Source organism: Dermacentor variabilis, chromosome 9 (assembly GCF_050947875.1).
Source record: "Dermacentor variabilis isolate Ectoservices chromosome 9, ASM5094787v1, whole genome shotgun sequence".
Classification (NCBI taxonomy): Eukaryota; Metazoa; Arthropoda; class Arachnida; order Ixodida; family Ixodidae; genus Dermacentor; species Dermacentor variabilis.
The window spans coordinates 76,072,698-76,100,393 of NC_134576.1; the positions used below are offsets into that span (position 1 = coordinate 76,072,698).

At 45.5% G+C, this 27,696-nt stretch overlaps 2 protein-coding genes across 2 annotated transcripts in view; one reads left to right on the forward strand and one right to left on the reverse strand.

The window, feature by feature from the left end:
* Positions 1-345: 345 nt before the first annotated feature.
* On the reverse strand, positions 346-4,009 carry LOC142556992 (uncharacterized). The gene has a single exon (XM_075668489.1). It carries the CDS (start codon positions 3,516-3,518, stop codon positions 2,226-2,228), a length of 1,293 nt encoding a protein of 430 aa, XP_075524604.1. The 5' UTR covers positions 3,519-4,009; the 3' UTR covers positions 346-2,225.
* A 229-nt stretch (positions 4,010-4,238) lies between these two features.
* The window catches only part of Rok (Rho associated coiled-coil containing protein kinase), a 71,338-nt gene continuing 47,880 nt past the window's right edge, over positions 4,239-27,696 (forward strand). Inside the window, exons 1-7 of the mRNA XM_075668488.1 lie at positions 4,239-4,888; positions 14,566-14,664; positions 16,082-16,163; positions 17,058-17,158; positions 18,576-18,889; positions 22,876-22,960; positions 25,085-25,368. Of these exons, the coding sequence (XP_075524603.1) occupies positions 14,566-14,664; positions 16,082-16,163; positions 17,058-17,158; positions 18,576-18,889; positions 22,876-22,960; positions 25,085-25,368 (965 nt within the window). The 5' untranslated portion in view covers positions 4,239-4,888. The remainder of the gene's footprint in view (positions 4,889-14,565; positions 14,665-16,081; positions 16,164-17,057; positions 17,159-18,575; positions 18,890-22,875; positions 22,961-25,084; positions 25,369-27,696) is intronic.

Sequence of the window (27,696 nt, forward strand, 5' to 3'; positions counted from 1 at the left end):
ACGCCGATTACAAAAAACAGAACAGCCAACAAGACAGAGGCAATGCAAGATCGTGACACCGACTCTTTTCGTAGCACCGACTTATTTTGCATGTGGCAATGTACTCTCCTTTCTACATGTGTTTTTTCGCCCTGATGTGCTCAGACAATAATTTCAATATTTCCAGTTTGTGGCTTCACCAGAGCTGTTTTGTCAGACGCTGCATTGCCTTCGTGTTTTGTTTCCTATTCTCATATTTACCTTGTCGAGAAATAATTGTGGAGTTGAAAGTCGGTGCCCTCTGCTGCTGCATCTGTCTCTGTGCTGCTGTTAGTGTTATTTTTCCAACTCGCTTGACTTGCCAGGTCAATTGAAAAGCTGTATTAAAAGCATGTTGTTTCAAAACAAGAAGGTAGAGTCAGTTGCATAATTACAGAGATTTAGCTTTTGTGTAAGCATACTGCCTTTTGCAGAACACCAGGTTACCGGAGCTGTGGAGGGCAGCAGCATTGCTGGTAGTTACGTCTTGCGACGTTTTGTCCAGCTGCAACGTTTGAAAAAATTTTTTGTTGCACATATTCTCATTGAAAGAAAACCGTTAACAGAACTGCACATCAAGAGTTGTATCGCTATTGATGCTTTATGCCAGCAGCGAAATACGTGTTTGGCAATTGCAGTAATAGAGAATTTTAGAATAGGGTGCCCAAGCCACACCCAACCGCTGGGGGGGACAAACTCTATTGTGGGCCCTTGGCACCCTTTTTGGCTTGCTGCGAAGCCACACCCAACCGCTGGGGGGGACAAACTCTATTGTGGGCCCTTGGCATCCTTTTTGGCTTGCTGCGCATTCTTTTGCACGCCTGGCAGTTTGAGTCCCCGAACACTTGGGCACCCTAATTTAGATCTCTCCGATAGTCCTGATGGCAGATTTTGAAGGATTTCAGGCGCGTTATTATCAACAAAAATGTTCACAAAACTTGCAAACATGAGTCTTTAGGGTCTTTTATAATGCAATGTCATCTTCGTGTGCCGCAAAATGGCACCGCTGATGTGGCTGCCGATGTATGCGGGTCCGATTACCCAATATTCCACAAGTGGAAATAGCTTACGGGGAGCTAAAGATCTATTGTTATTCAGTTTTCCACAGGCACACATCACCACTGTTCTGGTCCACAGAGCACATCACTCATATCCTCCAGCGACTAGTGTCTCTAACAACAGCAATGCAGGGAAGCGGGCTGTTCGTGGCAAGTAAAGCTGATGACCTGGGTGTAGGCCACAAGATGGTATCAACAAATGTCAGTACTTTCTCAGCTCGGCATATTATCCTTTGTAAACAAGCACACATGACTGAGGCCACATTTTTTACAAATGCGCATAACCATCACTACTAATGCAGACTCTGGATGACTTAGACCGCATGCCTCGAGGCTGTATCCGAATAATCCTATTCTGACTAGCCCTAACGTAAGCCTTAACCTCATGCAGGCCTCTTCAACCATATTTTATTCTCAGCTCCATTCAGCAAGCCTTACTTGCTTCTTTGCCTAAGCCTCAGTGAGGAGACCTTCAGACACAGCAGAAAATATGTGCACAGTGTCAAACTTCCTGGTCAATAAGTTGCAGCTGTTTGTACATCTCTGATTTCCCCCATGTCCGGTTTGGAGTATGAGAGATGACCATCCCATAAGCTGATGCTCTCCAGTACATGGCAATGTCCTGGTGAATATGTTTGTGCATCTTGCTTTACATTTAAAAATGCAATTGGCACTGCTGGGAACAGAACTTTGCATTGAGCATGGGATCTGGATGATTGAATGGCTACGTCCGACAAGGCTTGTCTTGCTGAAATGGTTAGAGTTCTTACATCTGTCGCCAGTCTTGGTCTTTTTCAAGAAGCCCATCCGATATCTGGGATGCCTGCCCTGCGCGATGTTAGGGCAGCTGGACACACCAGTGAAGAACAAAGGGAAAATTAATGAGCTGGATGAAACTGATCAATTTTGAGCACTGTGCATGACCGGAAGAGAGTTCTTTTGACACTATCACTCTTCTACATTACCTCAAGATTTCTTGCACTTCCAAGTGCACAATGGGCCTTTCATTGAATTTTGGTCATCAGGTGCAGAGTTCTGAAATCCTGTGCAATGTGAGGCCTGTTCAGGCAAACCTCCTTGGCGAACTTCTTGCCTCTGGCAATCTAGTTAAGGTATGGGCATCTCATTTTGTCATCACAAGACGCTGTCTCAAACGTCTCTGGTTGCCAACTTGATGGCCAGAGCATCTCTCTTGATCCTGGCCTTGTTTAGCATCTCATCTGAGACCGTGGGGACATGACAGGATGCTGGATGAGTTGCAGTGATGCCCTCTGCCCAGCGTGGTTCAAAGCGATCCCCTTTGGCCTCACAGATATTGTGCAGCACGCAGCAGGCCAACACCAAGTCTCCCACGCTACTCAGGTCTCCTTCGTACTTGGCTGCCAGGCACTTCCAGCGGGCCTTCAGCTTCAGCACTGTCTGCGAAGCATAGCCTATGGCTCCGTTCAGGGCGCTGTTGTACGTCCTCTGCGGCTTCGTAGCCGCGAAGTCGTATGGCTTCAACACTTCAGGACGAAGCGGAAACGACGAATCTGCCACGAGGTAAGCAAAAGGACCAGGCGTTCTGGACTCGGCTGAAGACGACGGCGTGTCTTGCTCAAGGGCGCCGAGTTCGGGCACAAACGCCCAGTCTTCTAGTCTGCCCGGGCGAGAGGGCGTCTGACCAGCCCGAGCCGCCGTGATCTGGCCGTCGCGACCGATCACGACCTGAAGCAGACAGGCGTACAAGTCCGCCTGGCCCGGCACGGCATACTCAGCCTTGACATAGTTCGGCGGGCTGACAGCGATGTAAGTCGAGCAGATTACGCCGTGGCACCCGGGCAGGCCGTACACTTCTTCGAAGAAGCTCGGCGTGTTTTCGCAAGGCTTGATCACTCGCGGCATCACGTGCAGGATGAGCGCCTGGATGGCTTCTTTGAGGATCAGGCACGCCGACGAGCGCCCCACGCCGAACAGCTGGCTGAGGACCTTGTAGTGGCAGTTGTTGGACAGGCGCCAGAGGAACACAGCGACCTTCTTTTCGACGGGAGTCGCGGGTCTCCAGGCCGTGTCGTGCGTCGCAATGTGATCGCGCAGCAGGTCGCAGGCGTGCTCGAAAGTGGCGCGGCTCAGGTGAAAGTTGTGAAGCCAATCCTGTGCGCTGAAGTCGGCGGACATGACGTGAAGCCAAAAGTTGTCGCTACGCACGCGCGTCCAAATGCGACGTCTACGGCCGCCAACGCCGCCGCCGCGACCACCGAGCCCCGGCCCGGTTCTCCGCGGGGACTGTGGCTCTGGAGTCGGAGACTTCCGCGCGGCTAGAAGGGCCACGAGACGGCGATTCCGCTGTTGCAGCGCGCGCATACGACGCTCCTGGCGCTTACGTCGAAGTCGCAACAGCATCAATCCTGCGGCCACGACCCCAAAAGTGGCCATATAGAGCGTGCGTTCCTGCGCGTCCATGGTTCCTTTAGTAGTGGACTGCTCCAGAGAACGTAAGCTTCACAGTAAAGGTGCACACGGATACAGTCTTACATTCCGAAGGCGGCAGCAACGGCTGTAATAGCACGTGGCACTGTATGAACTACGTTGTTCCAGTGTAGATGAAAGTGCAGCTTCTTTCCGGGCTAACCGGCACATTCACAGTTGTGCCAGCTGCATACGTTTCGTTTCAACGATCCACCCGCGTTATCACCATTGTATCACTGCGGAAAAAGCGTAATGCGCGCAGTCAAACGCTTGTGTACATTCTAATCGCCACACACAGAAAAAAAGCTAATTTCTCATTCACAGCACGGAGTACGTTGCAATTTTCACACTCGGTTCACCGTACGCACAGTAGATACAGAGGTGGCCTGTGTTGGGAATTGGTCGTGTTTGCAAACACAGTCGCATTGGCGAAGCTGGCGCTAGCGAAGCATCTGATAATGAGAGTGTTTCAGTGAGTGAGCATATATGCCCGTGCCACGGACCTGTGGTACCTGTACTAAATGTAGTGCATTAAACTGCATTTGGTGACTGAGAAAGAAAGTTCACCAAGTTGGCTTCGACTCTTTAACACAGTATGCATAATGATCTCCGGTCAACGCCTGGAGTAGCACTATTATTTCTATTCTTTATTCTATGTTTTTGTGGCTTGCACAGATCCAACCGCAGCTTAGAAGAATCGCAATAAAGGGAGTTAAACGTATTAAGTGTAACATTATCCGAAATGTCAAACGGCCCCATTTTCGGGTCGCGTGCTCGCTCAGCAAAGCTCAGCAGAAAATAGCGGTTCGAGTACGCAGCGCCAATTCCGGCTGGCAACAAGGAGTAGCGAGCAGCCAAAGCAAAAGCTGCATCGTCCGACAGCAAGCTCTGTTGATTCGGGGTGTCTGCCTTTGCCGAGTGTTAGGTGTGTGTAGGCGGTTTTTCGGATCGCAGCGTCCAAATACATCAAAAAGAAGCGAAGTGTGAAACCCGCGGCTCGCCGTCTGGCTGTGCGGCAGCGTGTTTCAACCGCAAGTGGCCGGGCACCACCTGCGACAATCGAAGAGGGGCTCCGGCGACGACAAAGGCGCCGATGAACGTCGCGGACGTACCATCATGCGAGAACCGCGAGCCTCTTCGAGGTGGACATGCCTAGCGTCGGCGGTGCTGTTCGCCGGACAGTAGTGTTTGTGCCAAGTGGCTATGAGTCCCCGTGGGGCTTCGGGAGAACCACGCAGCCTTCCCGTTGTTTACAGTGCACGCTCGCGTAGCAGACGAAGGGAACCTGACGACGACTTCTACTGACAGGAACCGGACGACTACGACAGTAGGGGCAGTGTATTTCCCCGAAACGTCTCCCAAAGGTGAGACGGCGCGCGCGCGCGCTCCCGTGTTCCCCGAGGAGCCGTTGACAAAAGTGAAACCTCTCATAACCTGTGCGCGCGTGTGCTAGCGGCGGCGGCGCCTGGGCAGCCAGAGCTCGCCACCGCGTTTGTTTTTCTTTTCCTAGTATAATCCCGCCGGCACTGCCGTCTCGCAAACGCCAGGAGTTGGTGGAGGGGGGGGGGGGGGAGAATAGGAAAGCAAGCACAAATCTCTTGTGGCTGCCCACTCCACGACGGGGTACTCTCCTGGGGCCCCACCTCCCCAGGCCGCGATGGTGGTGCAGATGCGTTGCCAGCTTCGAAATAGAGAAATCGCGGCCAGAGCATCACCGCTTTCCTTTCGACGGGCGGGCAGGCGGCGCGGGGTGGTAGACACACTTCCCAAGTCGCGCTTCGCCGTCGCCGCAGGTTTCCTTCCGGCCGCGTTCAGTCGTGTGGCAAGGGAGCATCGGACGAGACGGACGGACGGCGGCTCTTCCACGCTTCGCTTAACGGGACATCCTCCGCGCGTTTCGTTGTTTCGCTTGAAGAAACCGCAGCGACAGCGGCGAGCTGCCGCTAACGAGCCAGCAGCTGTCGCACCGTAATTGACAGGGAGCGCGCGATTCTCTTGGAAGAATCGGCGCCCGCAGCCCTGGGGCTTCGCCCGCGTCTTCCGCCGGCGACGACGACGGGCTCTTGGCGCGCCCCTGCGAACTTCTCGTTTCCTTGTTTCTTTCTTTCCTTTCTCTTTCCACGACGCGAATGGTGGACAAGTAACGAGAAAATACGCGAGCCTAAGAACGCGCCGGATTTATAGACGGCGGCGCGTTTATGAGCGTTTCAAATCTTCCGATTTCTGCGGCCGCTTAGACAAACATGCCAGAGGCACGCGTGGCGTTCGCCCGTTTGTTGGGTTTCGCGGTTTCGCTGGGAGGCTCGCTCGATCGCGTTCCGGCGCAGTGATTCAGAGAGCATCTGCCCGTCTTCCGGTGCACGACTACACAGCTTCGACCTGTGCTTCGACAGTTTCGCTTTTTTTTTTTTTTCTCCTTGCTAGTTGGGATCGCACGAAATGCTACGGCATTGCTCGTTTCACCTTGACATTGAGCGAGTGTATCAATCAGCGCCGCACCGACGGTGTCGGCTGCTCCTATCTCGAGCAGGTTATCTCCGGCAGCGCACCACCGCCGCAGAGACTAGTCGCTAATCGCTTTCTCACTGTGACTCAAAGTTAAAGAAATCGCCAGCGTGCGCGATATGAAAAGAAGACGCAAAAAACCTTCCTCTACTAAGCAAGAATCAGCCGCAATAACGAGGACTCATGTCAAATGAAAGGAAAGATATTGAACTTATTAACGTAAAAGATTGGGCTAGTTCCTTGCATGATTCAAAGTATTTAACATCTTGGACAGCCTGTAAATGAGTTCACTGCGCAGTAACAAGATGACACATGCATTGCACGCTCTGTATTGTCACCACCATTAAACACTCTAAAAGCCTGTTTAATTTTTATTCTTAGCTTTTATCTCAAGTGTGTTGCTTTGCTGACTTCAGAGTTGGTTATGTGTTATGTTAATCACAGCCTCAACTGCTTTATGCACACTGTGTAAGGAATGGTTATGCAGCAGCAGGTAGACGTCAGTAGCCAACGCAAGTTCCCCGATGTTAGTCGAGTTCAGTTATTACACAATCATTGTCATCATTGCTTTGGACCCGCCTTGCCTGCTTAGTGGCTTTGGTGTTGCACTGTTAAGCACGAGGTCGCGGGATCAAATTCTGGCCACGGCGGCTTCAATTTGATGTGGGCAAAATGCAGAAACACCCATGTACTTAGAGTTAGGTGCACGTTAAAGAACTCTAGGTAGTCAGAATTAATTCAGTCTCCCACTATGGTGTGCCTCAGGCCATAGTTTTGGCACGTAAAACCCCCCAATATATATATAATTTCTTTGGCAGCACACTTGGGCAAGGCTGTCCATGTTGGATAAATCAGACGCAGCTGATTTTCCCTGTTTTGCCCTTAGGTTTCAATTGTGAATGGACACACAAACAGCGAATCAGTACTATCGTCACGCTGACCACTACATAAACTGGGCCCCTAGGCATAGTCACAGGTGCTATTTGACAATGGCTGGCTCAGCCCACGACCTGTCAGAGTTACCTGGCTGATTGACTCTGATTGGGTCCTCTGATTGGTGCAGCTGAGTGAAACAGTCCACTGCTTGATCTCTCATATTTTCATCATACCTTCCTTGCATTATATTTCCTTGCATTGATGGCTCAGTTGATTGCAGGGGCCATATCCTTGATCACTTTCAGGGACACTTTCACTTTTGCATGATATAGCATCCAGGAACGCGATCGGAGATCGTTGTTCAGAGTGCACGTTCAGTTTCGCAATGTGCGATTTGCCTAGGCCGCGGCTGATGAAATCAGCACGGCCTAGGCCAATCGCATTGTGGCGGTACTGAGTGCACATTTCGAACAACAATCTCCAATCGCACTTCAGCACAGCAGCTCACTTATGCAACAAAAGTTTAGTCCTCTGGCTTAGCCAATCAGATCAGCATCTGCTGAATTTCATATCCCTGAAAGTGCCTGTTTGGAATACATCCCTGAAACAGGCCAATTGAGATGCACAATTCATTTGAGAAGTTATGTGCAGGAAAACTGATGGCGAAACCATCTACAATAGCTCTGTCATATTGAGAGTCAAGTGATGTAACAATGTGCTCGCAAGTGTCTGAAGCTGCACTTGCCACTTGTATTCCATGTATGTAACATGCTGTATGTAAGGCTTCTTTCTGTATACACAAATATTTTGTGCAGGATCACACATGAATCAGTAGCAAGTGGATGCAGAATAAGATGTCTTAGTGCTAAAACTGTTAAAGAGGTGCTGACACAAAAAGTACAATTTGAAATAGCTGGTAGTTTGCATTGCTGCGAGCTCATAGGTATGATCTGTAAAGTATCAGTAGCATATGCCGCTTAGAATGCATGCTAATTTAATTTTAAAGTTTGTGCGAGCGGCGAATCAGCAAGTGCAGCATCTATCAACGAAGTCTACAGCGTAAACCCTCTTTGTAAACGATGTGACGCCATGAGTTTCAGAGATTGATTTCATTGACGTGCGACATCATAGGTGGTCACAGGCTTGTCTCGACGTTCGGTAGATGTTTAAGCACTGCTAGCATTGGGTGTCTTACACTGACTGCACAGAAAGTGTAAGCGCAATCTTCTTACCGTTTACTGATTTCCATCTTGCCTGTGCCGTGGCCGGCAGTGGCAAAGCTAGTGGCGACATCCTGTGACAATTTGTTTAACCATAATGCATTTGAATTTTTCTAAATTTTTTTTTTCTTAGGGGGGTGGTGGTTTGAGATAGCTGATTTTCTATGAGGTTGTGTGGTGCAGCACAAAGCAGGGCAAGGGACCACACAGCCTCATAGAAAACCAACTAGCCCACACTGTCAAAAAGCGCTTGTCCTTGTTTTTCTGTGTCCCTTGTCCTGCTTTGCACTGCACCATCCATCCTTCATTTTTTTGTTGTTGTTGTAACAGCGTTATTGGCGAAGGAAATTATCATAAATGTATGTACTTTAATGATTATGTCGCTACCAATGCTCTGAAGAGCAGTTAGGTAGAATATGCAAGTTGCAGTATTAGTTTTGCGTGCTCTCTGTTTAGACAGTGCATCACCAGATGTCACTACCAGGGTTGTTGCTGCCGTACGCCTCTGCAGTTACCCAGCAAAATATGAACAGTGTGAAGCTTGTGGACGTGCTAAAACGTGGCTAAAGCTCTCTAATGCCGGGATCATACTGCGTAGTGGACTTCTGTTCAACGAAGCATTACAATGCTGAAGCAGTGCACAGGTGTCCTATGGAACTAGCAGACTAAACAGGAGCACAGGTGACATGTTAGACGGTGGGCTAACTTGCATCACAAGTCTGCATGCTCACATGATCATTGCTGTTTAGAAGCACACCTCTTGCAATACGGGGCACGATGTGTGTGCTCGTTGAAATTAAAACCACGATTGGTTGTGAAATACGAGCATGTAACTAAATGATCGTCACACGCTGGAGCAAACGATTTTCTGTAGCATGATTACTGGGTCAATAGCTGCTGATTAAGTGCACAAACAGAGCGCAAAGAATTTTTGTCAGTTCTCCTTTTGAGTCGACTGCATTTCCCTTTCTCATACCTAACCATTTCTTTTTTCTTGTGTTGATCAAAGTGGCCGAAGATGTTTAGTATTGAAGAAAAGACGTGAAGCATAATCTGAGAAGAAAAGGAAGTTGGGTTCGTGTGGTGAGACTGAAAGTTATCTCTGAAGACGTTAAGTTTTAGAAAAACTACAATTCATAATGTAAATACTCTACAGCTGGCGGTCACCACTCCTTTTGTAATGACTGTAAACTTCCCTCTCTAACTGCCACTGTAAATAGATTTTTAAGCAGTGACTCTCAATATTATTAGAGAAAAGGTTGATTTTAGTTAGTGAAAATACACACCACTGGTGAACATAAGAATCTGTGTGATGTGCTAGCAAGTTGACGCTTAAATTATAAAGGGCGCTTTTTTAAGACCGTACAGATTTTTTATAAAACGGCTACATATAGCATAGTGAACCAGGCATTCCTGCATACGAGTTCCGAGGCAAGGTGGACATAATTTGCCACTAATAACTTGAGCTTCAGAATACTAACTAAAAGAAATTCATAAACTTTTTTATTGTGCCTTAGATGCAGTTGTTTAAAAGGCGAACTTGAAGGCAATTGAAGGTGTGATTTTCAAGATTAAAAAAAAAGAAATGGGCGTGCATTAAAATGTGACTGCCTCCAAGTTTGCCATTTAGTCAACGGCCCCCTAGGCTCTATTAAAAAAGGAATTAATTAATTTTTTGTTGGTTAGTCTCCTGAAGTTGATGTTATTAGCAGCAAAGTTTGTCCACCTTGCCTGGGAACTTGTTTCGCAAGAATGTCACATTCACTGCGCTCATTACTTTCTTTTATAAAAGATCAATATGGTCTAAAAAAACACCCTGTATACACGGCATATTTGACTTGTCAACATAGTATAGGTTAAATTATACTGGGTCACTTCACAGAAACAGTGCTCTTGGTGCCAAGCATTCAGCAGTGACTAATGGGAAATGGTGTACAACAACGCATTGTACATGCTGGTGTGATGCACAAAACTTGCATGTGTAATCTTGAGGGGTGTGCGGCTAGTAATTTTTGACGCCGAATCGAATAACACCAAAGATCAATCAAATGGAATACTTTTCAAATAGTTTTTGAATAATGAGCAGCCTTTCTCATCACTAATATAAAACAATGTTGGCATCCCAGTATTCCAAACATTAGCAAGCTTCTGTCTTTACACAGCACATTATGTACACTTTATCAAAAGCTGGCATGGAGCGCCCTTAACATATAATCAAATTTGTTTGGATCATGCGTAGTCTTGCATTATCAGGATGAAGCTGTATAGGCAGTCTTGTGGGCCCATTAGCATCTGGCTTTGAGACTGGAACAGTAATGTGCATTGACTGAAATGGTGGCAGAGGGGGAAAGAAAAGCACATTTTCTCTAGTTACAGTTGTCACTGCAGACGGTGCCACTGTTACGTTAAATAATGTTGCAATCGAGCTTATTCAAAACCAAGGGGAACGCAGTTTTAGCACTGATAAATAAATAACAAACAATATCCATTGCTGAATGTAACATTTGACCTTTAGTTAAGTGGAAATGATACATTGTTTAACTGAACAAGTCTGGCTCCCGAAGTGACGCAGCATGCTCTATGTAGCTTCTCTTTCTCTATGTTCACTGATGCAGGGGTGAAAATTGTTTCGCTTTTGCTTCATTTTCTTGGAAGGATTGTGCACAGCTGACAATGTTAAGCATCCGAAAATTATTAGAAAAATATTCACATTTTCAAAGAGGACCGAGCCGAATGGGAAGATATTTGATTTGTGGTTCAAAAGTTTTGAGTCTGCTTACACCTCTAATAATCTTGGCACATATCATCATTATTTGGGTTCACTGCAGGATGGAGGTTCACTGCAGGCAAGTAATCCCTAGTTACTTCTAGCCTGCATCAACCAATCTCCATCCTGGGCTGGTGCATTTCCCAATCACATCACTCCATTGAAAGGGTGACTGAAGAGGAAAATTGTGATTTGAACTCTATTACAACATCATCTTTCTACAGTACCATAAAAAAAGAAGGGCCGCTGTTACCTGGGGGTTGATCTGGGCGAGTTGGTTATTCACAGTGTAGCGAAGAAGGCAAAAGCCAGCGGTCCTACACTGTCTTCACTAGTGCACGAGACTGTGTTCTTGAAATGTGTTTCTGAATTTTGCGCTTCCGAACTACATTTCTGAGTTGAGTTTCTGAACTGCATTTCTGTACCGAGTTCCTGGATTGCGTTTCTGAACTCCCGCACCTTCTGCGTTTCTGAGCCCCGCACCTCCACCAAATTGTTGGAGATTTATTGATGATCATACCAGGCCAGCGAAGGCAGTTCAAAAAGAGCAGCAGAGCCAGACTATGTCTCGCGCATTAGCAATGATGGTGCAGAGGTGCTGGCTCCGCCTTCTCCTCTGAAATAGTGAACTTGTTTTAGCACCGACAGACATGGACACAAAAAGGAGCACAGGACGCACAGAGTGTTACTTTCAACTTTACACACAAGTTCAAAGTAGTGCTTCATGAGTAGCGTGCCCCCTTGTGTCTGTCAGGGCTAAAACAAAGCCAGCCTTGTGCGAGAGGATGCTTGATAAGCCAGAATGGACGCATAGCTGTGCAACACTGTGCTGCATGCTATGCTGTAAGCAGTGCATGTGTGCTTGTTGTCCAGCCATGTGCACTGTTCATGTTGACTTCATGTCTGTCAACAGTCATGTACGAGTGCTGTGGTTCTAGATCACTGCAGTTGTTATCACATATGCTTCTTTCTGTGAGCACTAGTACAAATGACTGCAGGTTCCCTTTGTAATTTAAAGCAAACAGTGTGCAGCTCTTTAAAGCAGACTGTGTGGATGCCTGTAAAGACTTTTCATGGCCTAGTGTATAAGACACACTTGCAACAAAGTGCTGCAAAAAATAGGCAGTCACGTGGGAGGGTACGAGGAACAAGTGCTGCTTGTCTGGCACTACAAACACATGTGGCTTTCTCTCTCTGTTTGTTTAGGATTGCAAGGGGCCGTATTTTAGGGAATTTTATTTTCCCCTGTCCCCAGCTGGCCGCTCGTTGAGACACATTTATGGTTTCTTTGTCAAAACCTGTCAAACTCTATAATATGCCTCGCTGCAGCCCGTTTGTCATCAAAGCTCTGGGTCGCTTGCACAGGAAACAGAGTGAAAGAGGCTGATAATGAAGGTGAATCAGGTATCTGATTGTGGCCACGTAATCAAGATAGTCTAGATGTGTGCTGCAGGTGTTATCTAATGAGTATTGCTCAGAAGCCATGGTTTGATCTCTGTGACATAAATGAATGCCACCTAATCTTGTAAGTGTCCTGGAAGTGAATGGTCAGTGAAGTGTGAATGCTGTCACAGAAGCGTGTCAGTAAGATGTTTGTTTTTGTCTGTAATTGTTCACAGTATTCACAGTGAAATTGGTTTTTTATGTATAATTTGGTCATGTCCTCTTCGCACACCAATTATTTTTGTTCATTAAGAATTTTGTTTCACCCCATTTCTTGCATCTTCAGACTCATAAAATCATACAGCTGAAGAACAAAGTAAAAATTTTCATTTCTGTGAGTTTTGTCAAGTCTAGAGAATGTAAACTCTATGCGAGTACTCTCGAAAGGGACATCAGATACAAGAGCATCAGCTATTTCATATGATATCTAGCATATTTAGGAAGCACCCACTTAGCCTCTTGAAAAATATGTCTGATGTAAAACAAAGTTAAAAAAATGCGAAAGAAATGAACCCCTTATGTAAGGACAAGAGCCACCAAGAGCAGACACTCTGCCGTCTACCTTCCAACTTGGATTACTATAACACTTCGCTCCATTTTATTCAAACTTGCAGCGCGGCTTCATTGAGAAATGTTTGAAGGTGTATGCGACATGTTTTAAGCATTGCAGATTTCACCTGTGCTTTTGCTTTTCGTAGACTATCATGGCATGCAAAATGATGCACCGAGTGCCTGAAGGGGATATTTGAGATGATATCCCATGCATACAGTTATCACTCGAGTTACTCAGTAAGCACTCATTGAGAGAAATACTCGTAGCAAGTTGTGGCCTTTATCCCTGCCCCCGTTATTATCATGGCTAGTCTTTAGCTGCTGCTGCAAGACAGATGGCAGATGTTTGTTATCAGTTGATGTCAAGAACCTGTAATGGTTGTTGGTTTTTCGAGCTGGACGTTGAGACCATAGTACCAGCACAGCATGAAAATGTTTGTGGAAAGTTTGTAAACAAAGTTATCCATCATTCAGTGTTTCTCAGCTTTGTTTTTCTTCATTAGGCATCAACTTCTTTACTTTGGTCTGCAGATGAAGTTTCTGATTTTCTTTTTGTGTGTGTAAGTAAAAAATAGACAGAAATCATGGTTCATTTTTATTTTATTTTATTGTATGAATCATATCTTATGACTGCAATCAGTATTAATTGATAGCCTTTTACCAGATTTTTACATGATGGCATCTTTAATTAATAGTGATAAACTACAGCAAGTATGCCTTTGGAACCATCTTCTTGCATATGTTTAACATTTTTGCTTTCTTAAATTTATGATGCCTGAAAACTTTATACTTGGACTAACTCCACCAACAAAGGGAAACACTGAAACTCAAGTGTGAAGCATTTGGCTGAATGCAACCCATGACGCAGTAGAAATGCTGAAGGATGACCATACTAGCGATACAAGAACACACTTTTAAAGCGGCCACAGAAACATATTAAGAAAGGCAAGGAATCTGTCTGGCATTGAAGGGCATTGCCTTGTAAATATTTTTCAACAATAAGCTTTATAACTAGTCTTATATAAATAATAATAGTTAAATATTATTGTCCTACAAACACTTCACATAGTTTGGGCCTGCCAAAGCCAAAGAGGTGCTTCACTGTGTTACTGTGTTGTTGGTAATGAAATGCTGCCTCCACTATGCCTTTGTTGCCTTCTGCTTTCATTGCCTGCACTGTATTTGAAGCTGTGCCACTGTACCAATGCACAGCAATGCCTGTGCGGTCCCGGCCGACACAACGTTGAGATGCACGACAAACCACCCTGCAGTGCATCTCAAATCTTGGAGGCCATAGTATTGACACAGGGTTCTGTGTCATAATCAGCGATGAAATTTCTACGTTCCTAATCCTACCAGAGGCACTTATTTACCGCAACATGTTGAGAAATACAACTAATAACTATAGTGCTTATTGGTGAGTCATAGTAAGTACAAAGGGGTGTGACCTTCAAAAAGTTGATAGCCAGTTTGACTGACCAGGTTCAAAAAGTATTGCAGCACCCTTTAAGCAAGTTTCCTTGTGTGAACATGGCTGTCTATGAAGTTGAGTGGGTATCCAGCCCATTGTCATTGCTACTGTAATGTCTAGGGTAATGCCTTTTTACCTCTGATGTGGTGGCAAACTTTGAGTGAATTGGGTAATCAGTGAGTGAGAAAGTGGTGGCCTTTCTTGCAGATGGAGAACATACCAGATCCAGAGAGGCTCCGGAGGCTCCAGGAGCTGGAGCGCAAGCTCCTGGACCACACATCGGAGATCCATGTCGATGGCCTCCTGGTGGGTGGCCTCCGAGACGCCTCAACCTTGTGTGAAATGCAGATGCGTGCCAGAAAACATAATATTGAACGACTATCTAAACTGGAGCAGAATGGGGTGTTGGGGCAAGCGCCTTTTTGCTACTTCATTTAAGCAACTTTAGAAAGGCTGACTGTTGGGCAAGTTAATCTCACATTTTAACTATGGTATGGTAATGCAAAACACTCGTATGCAAGCGAATGCAAAACAAAGGACAGATGCTACTACCAACTGGTTAATAGCCAGAGACCACCTACTGATATCAGTACTATTTGAAGAGCATCATCACAACATCATGTTACTGCACGATAACTATGTCAAAACTAAAATCGTGCAAGTCAAAGAGCAGCATTCATGAAGTCACGGACAGCACTGTGTGAGCTTGAAGGCTTGGGGAAACAAATTATAAGTAAAAAACACAACAGCATGGCGTAGTTGACTTTGAAGGCATTTTTTATCAAGAAGGATGCCTCTATCTGTATAAGCAAGGTGTCCTCAAGTTTGCACACTGCCAAGCATGACTTAATGAGTTTTGTTGTTTTATTTGCACAGGATTTGATACATCTTGCTTTGTTTTTGAATTTTTCTGCTGGAGTCCAGCTATAGAAGTGATATTGATCACCATCAGTCACTTCTTTTCTTTGCCCAGTCTCTCATCCTCACCTTTGTCTCATCAATTCTGCAATTTAGCGTTATCACTATTCACTGGCCACCTTAAACATGCAGTATGCTGCAGCTTTACAGGAGCTTTGCTAAAAGGCTCTGTTCGGAGGGGAATTTTCATGAATGCATCACCTCGCTGACACTTTATGAAAACGAGTTATTTGCACTATTTGTAGAACCATTTTGTTTCAAGGCCAGCTTTCCAGTAATTAAGAAAACGTTCACCTGCAAGTGTATGTATCACACGTCACTTTGTAACTCACTGGCCATGTAGATCACCATGGAGTCACATATGCAGCAGTCTAGGATTCCCTGTTTTCTTGGCAATCGCAGTGTGCTTCACAAAGTGTGTATCGTTCAGACATGAAAGCAGCTGTGCAGAAAAATGCATCCTGTGTTTTAAAGCTTCCTGGCTTGGGCTAGGTTTGATTCTTAAATAGCATATATGTACATGCTGTGAGCGCAATATTCCAGTTATATCTTCTTCACCTGTACCCTATCATCATCATGCATGCTATTATCCTTATGCATGTTGAATGTTATCTGTTTAACATCACTGCATCTCATGGCTGGGTGCCTCACCCTATTCCCATGTGGTTTCCCTGAAGGCACCATTGCTCCAATGTGTATCTGCTGTCAACACAGAAGTCAAGATTACAGGCAAAGCCTTGTTACATGCTGCTTGCAGAAAAGTGGGTGTATGCCAGTGCCGACACGTGTTCTGCTCATTCCACAGGATGCTGTCCAGGCTCTGGTAATGGACTGCAACAGTCCGGCCCTCCGGAGGATGAAGAACATTGACAGCTTCCTCAATCGATGTAAGCCATTGACTTGTGGTCCCTTCCTGTAATGGGACCTTTAATTTAATACCTGGAATTCAAACACTGTCATCGCACAGCTAAGCTGCAGTCAGACATATTTGAAACAGTTTAGGCTTGTGCGTGTGTGTTTCATTGCAGCAGACAAACTGCAACTACCCAGGGGCAGTGAAACACGGACGAAGTGTTAGGCTTTGTCTGTGTCTCTTTCATCGCCTTTGTGTTGTTGCTGAATCGCACCTAATTATAAAATTTAGGGTTTGACGGAAACTTTGCCAGACTGAACTATAGTTAAACTGAGAAAGGGTAGTTAAACAGAACTTGCAAAACTTTTCAAAGCGTGGGAGATGTTCGCTTTTAAAGAGACAGTTTACAGTCCAGATTGCGTCCTGAGATTGTGGCACTAATGGAAGTATGGAAGTCTGGAAGTCTTAGCTATTGCAAAGTACGCTTTTTTCATCAATTACCAGTGTAAGGGCTGCACTTTTTTTTCACAATTTTGACGAGGTGTGACCCTTTTGCGGGACCAAACCTTTTGGTCAAAATGGTGCTGGCACAACATGCGACTTCTGCACACCCCGGATCCCCAGGTGTATCATTGTATCAGAGCTCAACGCTCAGCTCTCGCCATTTAGTAGCGGCACCCAGAAGTACACAGCGCATGAAAGTTCACCAATGTGCACGCGCGGGGTTGGGGCGCCAAACGGGATTGCTTCTTCGGTGGAACTTTTTTCCAAATTTGTGCTGCCAAGTTGTGGGTGCGTCCCTTACACACGTGCATCTCTAATTTCTGCATTATCACTGGGGTTTTCGTGTCTCTAACTTATATTTGCGCATCATTTGTTTATTTTGTTCGTTTTTTTTTCTCTTGCTTTTTTTTTTTTTGTTGATCAGACGAGAAGGCGGTGGCAAATGTATCATCATGCCGAATGAAGCCAGATGACTTCAAGGTCATCAAGACCATTGGCAGGGGTGCCTTCGGAGAAGTCCAACTGGTGAGTCTACATCCCTTGATAGTGCTCCACTCTGTGTCCTTTTCTTTGCCATAGAGTGCCCTTTGCTATTCAGACAGTGACAGTCCAAGTTACGGGGATCGAGGTGCCTTCCCACACCTCGTCCCCCAGCTTGTGCACTGTGCTTAGCTTTATCTCCGGGAATCGCCACCGCAATGACATGGCAGACACGGCTAACACGCCGGAACTGATTTCCCTTGCAAACCGTACTTCTCCCTCCCGGTGTCGAGTCACCGTGCGAGCATACGTCACTGGGGCGCACCCTGATTATCCTCCGGAGTGGTGGTCCCCGGGCACCCTCTCCCCCGGAGTTCTCTTCCACTGAATGCTTCATCACCGCCGTGGTAGATGCTCAAAGGCCCACAACAAGTTGGTTACATAGGACTTTGCTCCTGCAGCTGCTTGTTCTTGCACTTGGTGAACTGCTACCTGGTCTTGCAGTGAGCCTGTGCTCGTAAGCACCATGAATGTTGCACTTTGCTGTATCTTGGGTTAATAAACCTGTGATTGAAAAATGGAGCCTTCTCTACGCCATGTTGGAAAGTCGACAAACCCTGCTATAACACCTTTGTGCGTTGCAGAGTGTAGGAGCATCGTGCCCTCTCCTGACCATTGCTTGTACGATTTCCATGAGGCACAGGGCATGTGCATTGCTTTTTGCCTCCATTAGGGAAAATTGTGGGTTTTAGACATATGTTATCATTGGGGGGGGATGCATACTGCATGGTTGACCGATATCACTGAACACCAGATTTCATGTTCTGAACAGTTAAATGTAATTGCTTCTAGCAGCAAAATGTAAATGTATGACTTGGCACTTGCTTGCAGCATGAAACTTATTATGCACGCAAGGAGGTCACAGTTCAGCACGCACTCTGCAGTAATAATTGTTCAAATGTCAATTTCTTGTTTCGTTCCATATAGACATGGCCTGTATACATTCGAGTGCTAATCAGTCTGTAGACTCCATCAGGCTTGCGTGCAGATGTATCCTAGAAGGCTGAGTGTATGAATTGCCCTAGATATGATTGCAAGCACAATGCGCTCATGATCCTTCTGAAGCTTTACTTATCACACGCCTCACAGTAGGTTTTGTGGAAGACTTTTACTATGATCTTGTGCACTGATTGCAAATATGCAATCAGCTTTTTTTGTGTCAACAAAAAGTATATTTTTTTGCGGTTTTTAAGCTTAGAAGGCGCCTTATGTAAAAGGTACTACAATCTAAAATTAATGCATGCATGTTCCTGAATGCCCTAGGAGTGCAACTGGGGAGTTAAATTTTTTTATCAACATTTTAGCCAAAGTTATGAAATCTTAACCACTGGAGGTAGATGTAGATCTCTCATGCCACTTGTGTTTCCCAATGGATTGCCATGTGTGATGCTGCTGTATGCAGGTACGCCACAAGTGGACCAAGCGGGTGTATGCCATGAAGCTGCTGAGCAAGTTCGAGATGATGAAGCGTTCAGACTCTGCCTTCTTCTGGGAGGAGCGCTTCATCATGGCACATGCCCGCTCCCAATGGATTGTTCAGCTGCACCAGGCCTTCCAGGACGACCGGCGTCTCTACATGGTGATGGACTACATGCCCGGTGGAGATCTGGTCAACCTGATGAGCAACTACGACGTGCCTGAGCACTGGGCCCGCTTTTACTGCGCCCAGGTGGTGCTTGCGGTTGACACCGTCCACTCCATGGGATTCGTCCACAGGTTGGGGATAGCATTACGTTCCCATTGATTCCTAGTAGTTGCTTCCAATTTGTTGGGGAATATGGAGTTTTAACGCAATAGCGTTAAGGGCCCTATGTCGCAGAAAATCTGGCATCGGTGTCAGCGTCCGTATGAGAAAAATAATCCCGAACCACAAATCTCGATCCACGCAGGCCCTCTGCATGGCGCATAGGTATTAGTGAACTAATTGAATTTTTCAGAGTAAAATTAGTTGGAAAATTCATAAAGTATGACGTACACACAACCTACAGACATGATAGTGTTGGATTTGAATATACGAGAAAACACAATTCTTATATGTGGAAACTCAAATGCAAACCTTCTTTCCAGCTGCCATTTGAGGTCTGTCTTAGCAGGAGCGGTGCGCCCCGCTTGGTTCCTTGCAACACCATCCAGATGGCGCTCGTATCTGCGGCACCCGCCGTGGGGGGAAACAAAAGAAAAGAACCAGAAAGCTCACCTTTGTGCGTAGCGTTCGCTGACAGCATTTTCAGGAAAACATTACGTTTAGATAAGCTGCAGTTGCTGGGAATTGTGAGAAGCAGTCAGGCATCTTTGAATGTTGTCACGTTCCACTCTTAGCGTCCTCCAAATTTTCAATCGTAAGTGGCAATCCTCTGTGATGTCTAAAGTGCTCTTGGTAACGAAAGACACCGTACCCACTAGTGTAAACATAAAAAAGAGTATTTATTGCTTCTGTTATGCATGCGATGCCAGCTAGCTAATACCATACTTAATCAAATCTAATGTGCACTTTTCTTCTGATAAAGTGGTAAAAAAATTCTGCATTCTTGTCGCTTAGTTTGCATTGAAGCGAGAGGTCACACAAAGGTCAATTTGCTTGCTCCTGCTACAGCATTTCCTCACTCCAGCGTTTTGATAAGAGTTTCCGCAGTCAATGAGTCAGACGTGTTCACGTTTGCTTGTCTGCACATGACACCATGCTTGTTAATTTAGTTAGTAAGCGAATGTCTAAATGTTTGTATGGCCAGTAAAACTACTATCCTTTTCATATAGCTGTCTACTAATTTGCTATCGCAATCAATACTTCGCTTTTCAGGTGAAACGGCGACTTTTTCTATTTATCACAACTTTAGTGCATTAGGAGTAAATCTTTGTTTTTCCAAATGAGAGAAAGTTGTATTTCTGTATGAAAAAAATGAGGTGCGCGGTACTGTAAAGAACTTTTCTTTTGTTTAGGTCACTGCAAACGGGTGTGCGTTACAATTGAGGGCATTTTCTTTTTTTTTCTTTTTTTTTTTTGGTCACGGAAAACGAGTTTGCGTTACAATCGAGGGCACGTTAGAAAAAATACGGTATATTAGGTAGTAATGAAACGTTTGGAGACTACCACAATTTCCAAGAAAGTAATTTATTTTTGTGCACACATGAGCAAAAGTATACGGACCAGGGATGGCGCGATAAAGCCGATTTTTTTTCCTCTGCCTGTGAATGCAACTTGAAATTGAGGACTGTAGTCCAAACTTGGCATTGCAAACCTTCCAGTCTACTCATCAATTTCAGTTTATGCATGTTAATTACAAAGAACTTTAGTTTTTTTCGGAGACCCTGTGGTCCTTATACATTTGCTCATGGGTGTACATTCAAGCATTGTCAACATCGAAATAGTCTCCTTGCACAGCAGTACAGCAGTCCCAGTGTTCCTGCCATTTTGGAAATATTTTCTCAGTCTGCTTTCCTGCATGAGTCGAGCACCTTCTGCAGTTCGTCCTTTCAATCAATCTTTTCGATACAGCGATTTTTGAGCTCAGTTTTTAATTTCGGGAAGAGAGCAAAGTAGGGTGTATGTGAAAGAAAGACCATGTTGTTTTCAGTGATAAACTCACTTGTGCGGCGAATTCTATGGTAAGGTGCAATGTTGTCGTGTGGCATCCTGATTATCATGCACCACACATAGGGGCTTTTTCACCAAATGAACTCCTTCATTCACACTAAAACTTGACTGTAAAACTCTCTGTTGATAGTCCAGCTATTCAAGACAAATTGAACATGTGCATTACTGTGAACGTAAAAAAAAAATGAGCATGCACTTTCATGAGTTGCCGACTTGCCTAGCTTTTTTTGGGATGGGTAGATGTTGGGATTTTCCACTGTGAGGACTATTGCTTTGGCTCACACCAAAGTTTCATTCCTAGAGATGACCCTCAACCTGAAGGAGAAGTCAGTGGAACCTTGAATATGGGTCCTCTGATTTTGCAACATCCCTGGGTTTTACAACAGATTAGTGCAATCCTGGCAAACTCCCCATAGAAACGGTGAACTAATGACCTAGAATGTACGATGACCTGCATGAAACTGTGAATGCAATGGTGGATGTGTGAGAAGCACCGTCAGCCATTAGCACCATTCCCTCTATGAGGAAGGGGGGGAGTGTGCCCCTTCGCATGTGGAAAGCTCCAACTGGTTTCTTTATTTTTCGCCTTGTGTTAGCTGCCCTCCCAGCATTCGCTTCCCTTCCCCTTCATCGCGTTGTCAAACCACTGCCCACCATCGTCCCTTTGTTGCCATCTCCATGTGCTTTCTCTCTCTCGCTTTCTCTTAGCAGCCCATCAATAGACACGTCCGCGTTCAAGGCTGACAGCATTTCTGGCACTCTGCCAAGCTCACTGTCATCGCACAGTGTCAAGAGCACTGCCAGCTGTATACCTCGAAGCATCCAGCACCAAGTCTTGAGAAAGTGAAACTATCTCTAAAAGCACGTAGGGGAAGCACAAAAGCATGCTTAAAGGTTTAACCAAATAGCTACCAGAAAACATGCAGATCGTATTGGGTTCACATGTTCATGCACACAGTTCCTGCAGAGCATTGGCCCATAGCTCAAATTGAAGCTCCTCGCAACCCTGTTGCGTGGATTAATGTATTACAGTCAATGTACAATTTTTCGGACCCCCCAGGGACCACGAAAGTGTCTAAAAAATCAGGCTGTTTGAAAGAAACAGATGCATGCCTTTAACTGCCCTGAAGGGCTCAGATCGCCGCAGCCACGTCTAATATAGCCTTAAAGGCCTGCCATTACAATTATTAGGCATCGTGGTGCCTTGTGACAGTAGTCCCTTGCACTCTTGGTTTGCTTCAACGCAATACATTGCGTATGCTTGACCGCGTAGCAGCGCTGTATTGTGGCAAAGTTGACTTTCGGGAACTATCATTATGTAAAGCTTTAGACCTTTGTCGTACTTTCGGTGAAGATGACAAAGGCGGCGCTGGCGCCATTGATGACAGTGACAAATCCTTTAAACGGAGAACATGGCATCGTACAGCAGGAAGCGCGATGGCAAACGTTGGAGCAGATAGGCCTAACGACAGCAGAAACCGACTACTATGGCTGCCAGCAGATCAGTGTGCAAGAGCGCTGTTTTGAAGCTGCGAAATAATAAAATGGTGGTGATGGCAGTTTCAATTAATGCTGTTTTGAAACTGTTCTCAATAAGAAGTATAAAAAATCGGACGGCGAAGGGTTTTAGCGCCTAAAATTTTGGATGCCCTTATACATTGGCTCTACGAAGTACATGGCGGTGCTGCGAAGGCGTCCTAAAGATCGGCCGTCCGAAAAACCTGTTGTGGACTGTATAGGCATAATTTTCGTTGGTCATATCATACAATGCCTGGATTTTACAAAGCTTTCGCATAATCCTGAGAAAGCCGTATAATCGATGACTTCCACTGACTTCACTTTCTTCTCAAAAGTAAAATTCTGCTCAGTGCATTACACTCTAATGTATTGAGTGTGGCATCTTCTAGGACTGCTACATAATATGTGTAGAATGTATGCACAATTGGCCTTTAAAAAGTAGCTGAAAGCCTTATATTTTTCTTCTAAACTATTGGGAACACTGAGGCTCATTGCATCAAACACATCACCAGCACTAGCATGTGTTGAAGGGCTCTATTTGTTTGCTGGCTTACTTGTTTTTGATGAAGCTTCCCGTTTCCATCATTTGCAGAGACGTGAAGCCTGACAACATGCTTCTTGATGCAAGGGGCCACCTGAAGTTAGCTGACTTTGGAACCTGCATGCGCATGGATGCTGTGAGTTCATTTGCTACATGTGTTCCTTCACGTGAGGAACATTGGACACTTTTCCATTTGTTGAACTTCGACACTAGGCCAGCTTCAGTAGCAGTGTGCACATCCTTTACGCAAGCTAAGAAAACGCAGAAAACATGCAGTGATACAGTTAGCTTGTGAGCTAGCTGGTTCAAAATTAACTGCTAATTTTAACATAACTTAGGACATGGATCAAGAGCGACAACTTGAGGACACCGCTGACTATTGAAGTTAATTGAACAGGGTTAGATTGCCACCTCGCTGTGTTTTGAGGATCGAGTTGCAGTGCCAGTGGACCTCCGAGTAGCCACGTCGATTGGCAAGAGATGGCGTAAGTGTCGTGTGAGGTACTGTAGAGTGTAAACTGTATTTGCTGGATGGCAGATGAGAGGGCGGCACTCGGGCTTGCAGTATGGTGTATGTTGGGCGAGGTAGACGTAGAGAGAGCTGCATAGCGATACATGGAGATCTTTAACAAGTAAAGAGTGGAAACGGAATATTAGGCTCATTGTCAATCCTGACATTGTCAAGGAGTGTTGAATAGCGATATCTTGTCTGTTTAAAGAAAGTAATATTTTTTCTTTTTCTGTTCGCAGGGGTGGGGATGCCAAAGTGTCAGTGAATCTCATTTGTTGGTCACGGGTGTCCTTGCATTGTGACTATTCGTCCGTGCGTTAAGTTTGGCTGAAACAACCAGCAAAAGAAATTAGCTTGACTAGGATTGAGCAGAAGGGTGGCAGGATGGTTTGAGAAGCAGGCCTAGCAGTTGACTAATCTCCCAGCACCTATACCTTGTTCTTTACAGTGCTGTGATGCAAGAATTTGTGTCACTACTGCCATATTTAGTTATGAAGTCATTTTGAAACAAGTGTATTAAGGTTTACAATACTGAGTTTTGCAATACTGGGGTTTGCAATACTGGTGCACCGGCATGCATGCTAACAGATGCTTGATGAGGCACACCTTCAGCTTCGCTTAATTTCCATTTAACTGCGTTCACAGAAGAGGCATGACACATCTCCTTATATATAAATTTCATGTAAAACTCAAAAGCAAATGGCCACACAAGACAACACGCATGCGCACATAACAATTCCTTATAGTGTGCACTGAAATGTTTGCCATTGCTAGAAATAGAAGCTAAAAGAAAAATAATCGGGCACTATCAGATACAAATGTAAAAGGCAATCTTTATCTAAACATTAAAACAAGTGGAATTATAGAAGGACATCCATTGCAATGGCTAGTAGTGTCGACATCTTTAGCCATGTTGAATAAGTGCAGGGATAAAAAAAACTGTCCTCATGCTTGCGATGGGTGTGCTCATAGCGTTCTTGTGTCCACTGATATTTTCCTATTGCCATGCTTTGTAGTTGCGGTATGATAGCTACAATGGCTACAACAAGGAGGCACCAGCTGTCTGTTATATATATGGCGTCAAACGGTGAAGGCAACATGTAAGTGTGAGCATATCATAAAAACGATGAGATACTATGAAAAATAAAAAATGGTGTACCATGCACACGTCGGGTCTAAATGAGCTTCAAAGCCACTAGCCATCGTTCTGATGCAGTGAAACTAGGAGTAGGCTGCTCTGGCAGGTGTTGAATCCTGCAGCAAGTAATGGATGACCGCTCCCATAACTACTGCCCAAATAATTACTAGTCGTGGCTCTTCATTTATAGCAGTGAGGACTCGTGTTTTTTGTCAACTCATCATTTGTGACAAGCACGCAGCGGTAGCAGGATCGGTGCCACAGGCCCCAGCCTCCCCGTCGAATTGTGCTGCACGCCTGCATTCGTTGGATGTAGAGGTTGCATGAGGTGATGGCTTGGCATGCGTGCGGAAATTTCAGGAAACGCTCAATGGCTGGTCAGGCTGAAAGCAAGTGACGGTAGAATGTGACCAGTAAAGTTTCATTTTAGAAAGTGGTTCAAATGCGTGTATTAGTTTTTTCTTCTGATATTATTTTTTTTTTTTCATGAAAAAAAAGGAAGTTGGAGAGGTAGAATCGAGTAAACACTGTAAGTGAGCACATGGTAGCGAGGTGCCACTGCAGTTCTGTTGCAGCTTCCGAACCCAACTCTGCCTGCATTCTCCATCTAGGACGGCCTGGTGCGGTCGGACACGGCAGTGGGCACGCCCGACTACATCTCTCCAGAGGTGCTCAAGAGCCAGGGGGGTGAAGGCTGCTACGGCCGCGAGTGTGACTGGTGGTCAGTGGGCGTGTTCCTGTACGAAATGCTCGTCGGGGACACGCCTTTCTATGCCGACTCGCTGGTCGGCACCTACGGCAAGATCATGGACCACGCCAACTCCCTGTCCTTCCCGGAGGACGTGGAGGTCTCCCCGCACGCCCGACACCTCATCTGCTCCTTCCTCACCGACCGGTACGGCTTAGTTTTCTTTTTGTTAATTAACTGCACCGTGTTCAAATTTTTGTTGTGCCTCTAATACTTTCGTTTGAATGAGTATGCACGTGTCAGCTTTGGGGTGCAGGAAATTAGAAATGAATTCGTTGTGGTGCCTCAGTGGCTATGACGTTATGCTGCTGGGCATGAGGTCATGGGTTCGGTCCAAGACACGGTGGATGCATTCCGATGGGGGTGGTGTGCAAAGATGCTTGTTATCGTACATTGGGCACACATTATCGAATGTCATTAATCCAAGTAGCACACCTCATAACCCACTCGGCAGTTTTTGGACGTTATATCCCACAATTTCAGTAAACAAAATGAGGAATGTAAGCGTTCTCGAGGAAGCTGTTATCATGCGTCTGCAGTATGGTCTTTTTTTGTGGAAGTGAATGCATACAAGGGGTTATTTTGTACAAGCAGCTGGTACAGTGAACTGTCATTAATGCAACCTCGATTAATTAAACTTTTTGCCTAATTAGAATGCACTGGAAAGTCGTGGCGAGAAACAATTCATTGGCTATGGAAAAAAAACGTGTTTAGTTTTCGTGCGGAAGCATGCCACTTCAAACCTGCTGGCGGCTGGTCATACACAAAGCGGCAACTAAGGCTTGAAAAACAAGAAGTTGAGCAGACAGTGCTACTGCTTTCCTAGGTGCAAAGTTATTTTGCTTTGCTTTTACTTCACTTTTATTTTCAGATTCTTAAGGACATTACTTTTCCTTTCAGTTCAATGCTGAGGAAGTGTTTAAAGGAGGTTGTATGTTCGGGGTTGTGTTATATTTTTCGTGATTGGGTTTGTTTCTTTTACCTAGCTTGCTCACCTTTCATACGTCTCTCCATTGTTATTATGAACTGAGGGTTCTGTTACAGTCTTTCCCATTTTCTTACCCATTCATTGTACTTAAAGGATAATAAACTGAAATTGAAGAAAAAAATTAGAGCCAATAAAATAATGCTTGGAGTCATGTCTAAAGAAAGATATGCGGTGTTGTAGCCCTTTCAAGACGGTGTCCGACCACCTGCCATTTTGAAACTACAAGTGCAGCCGCCGCCATTCTTTCTTCGGGAGCTTGTGGTATATTTTACTGTCAGCGGGACACGAGTGGCTTCTGCACACAATAGTGAAGCGTTCTAGTTGGCTCTAAGCGGAAACTACAGCGGCGTGCCAGCTTCTTTGCAGTGATCTTCCCATTATGGCTGCAGCTTCAGCCACATGGGCACCAAGAGCAATGAAATTTTCTGTGTCGCTTTAGCCAAAAAAGTACGAAGTTTAACAGATGTTTAGTCATCGCAGACGTTTACCAGCAATGACGTAATTAAAGCATCGATGAACCATAATATCCTGATAATCGCGTAGCAACCATTGACTCTTTGCAACTTTGCATTACAGCGGTGCATCGTGCCACGTTCACGCCAACTTGGGGCGCATGAATATTGACAGCAACTATAATCTAGCAATGATTGAGCTGACGTTGGCCCAAACAGCCGTAGTGCACGCGGTGCTGCACGGACATGCAAAAGCGAGTGCGCTGCGGTCATGGTCTCAGAGATACTAGCGGCGCTTGTGCTAGTGCTATCTTGGAGGCCACAGCCGCTTTATGTTGTACTGTTTCACCCTGAAGCACACTGGATACGTTGCCTTGAATGCATGGTTACTCTACAGCATGATTGAAGGAGCGTGACTTTTTTTTTTTTTTTTCAGCTTCTGAAAACTGCATGCAGCGCTCTCTCATCTCGGGGTTTATATCTTCATTGCGGTTCAACTGTAGCGGGGGGCACGCTCCCGTTTGCGCAGTTCGGTCGCACTTCCGTGCTCTGGAAGTTCGCATGTGCCTTCCTCATACCGTGTCCGGGTTTGAAGGGTTCATTGCAACAGTTGCGAGCTTTTCGAAATGTTCGCTATGTCTGGACGCCGTCTCAAAAGGCAGGGTCAGAAAATCGTGAATGCAGTGAAATAGGGTTGCTATAACCAATAAATAAGTATATCTGGGATCATTATAAATGAGCTTGGCTGTGTGCACTTTCTGGATATCAAGGTTCGTTTTGGTTACGAAGTCCACATTTGCTGTCGTACAATCTGCATTCAAGAAAAGGCTCACTTCCTCCTGAAATCGTGCACTTGGAAACGGTGATAAAGGGCTGTTCTTTCCATGTTCTAGAAAGTGCAGTTCTAGCAAATCCAGTTCTAGAAAAGCTTGCATTCATTTGTTGAACTTCACCTTTAGTGCACATATTGCCCGTACTGCAAAACCTGGTTAGCTGAGCTAACAGGCTCAGAAGCCATCCTGGAACGAAAAAAGC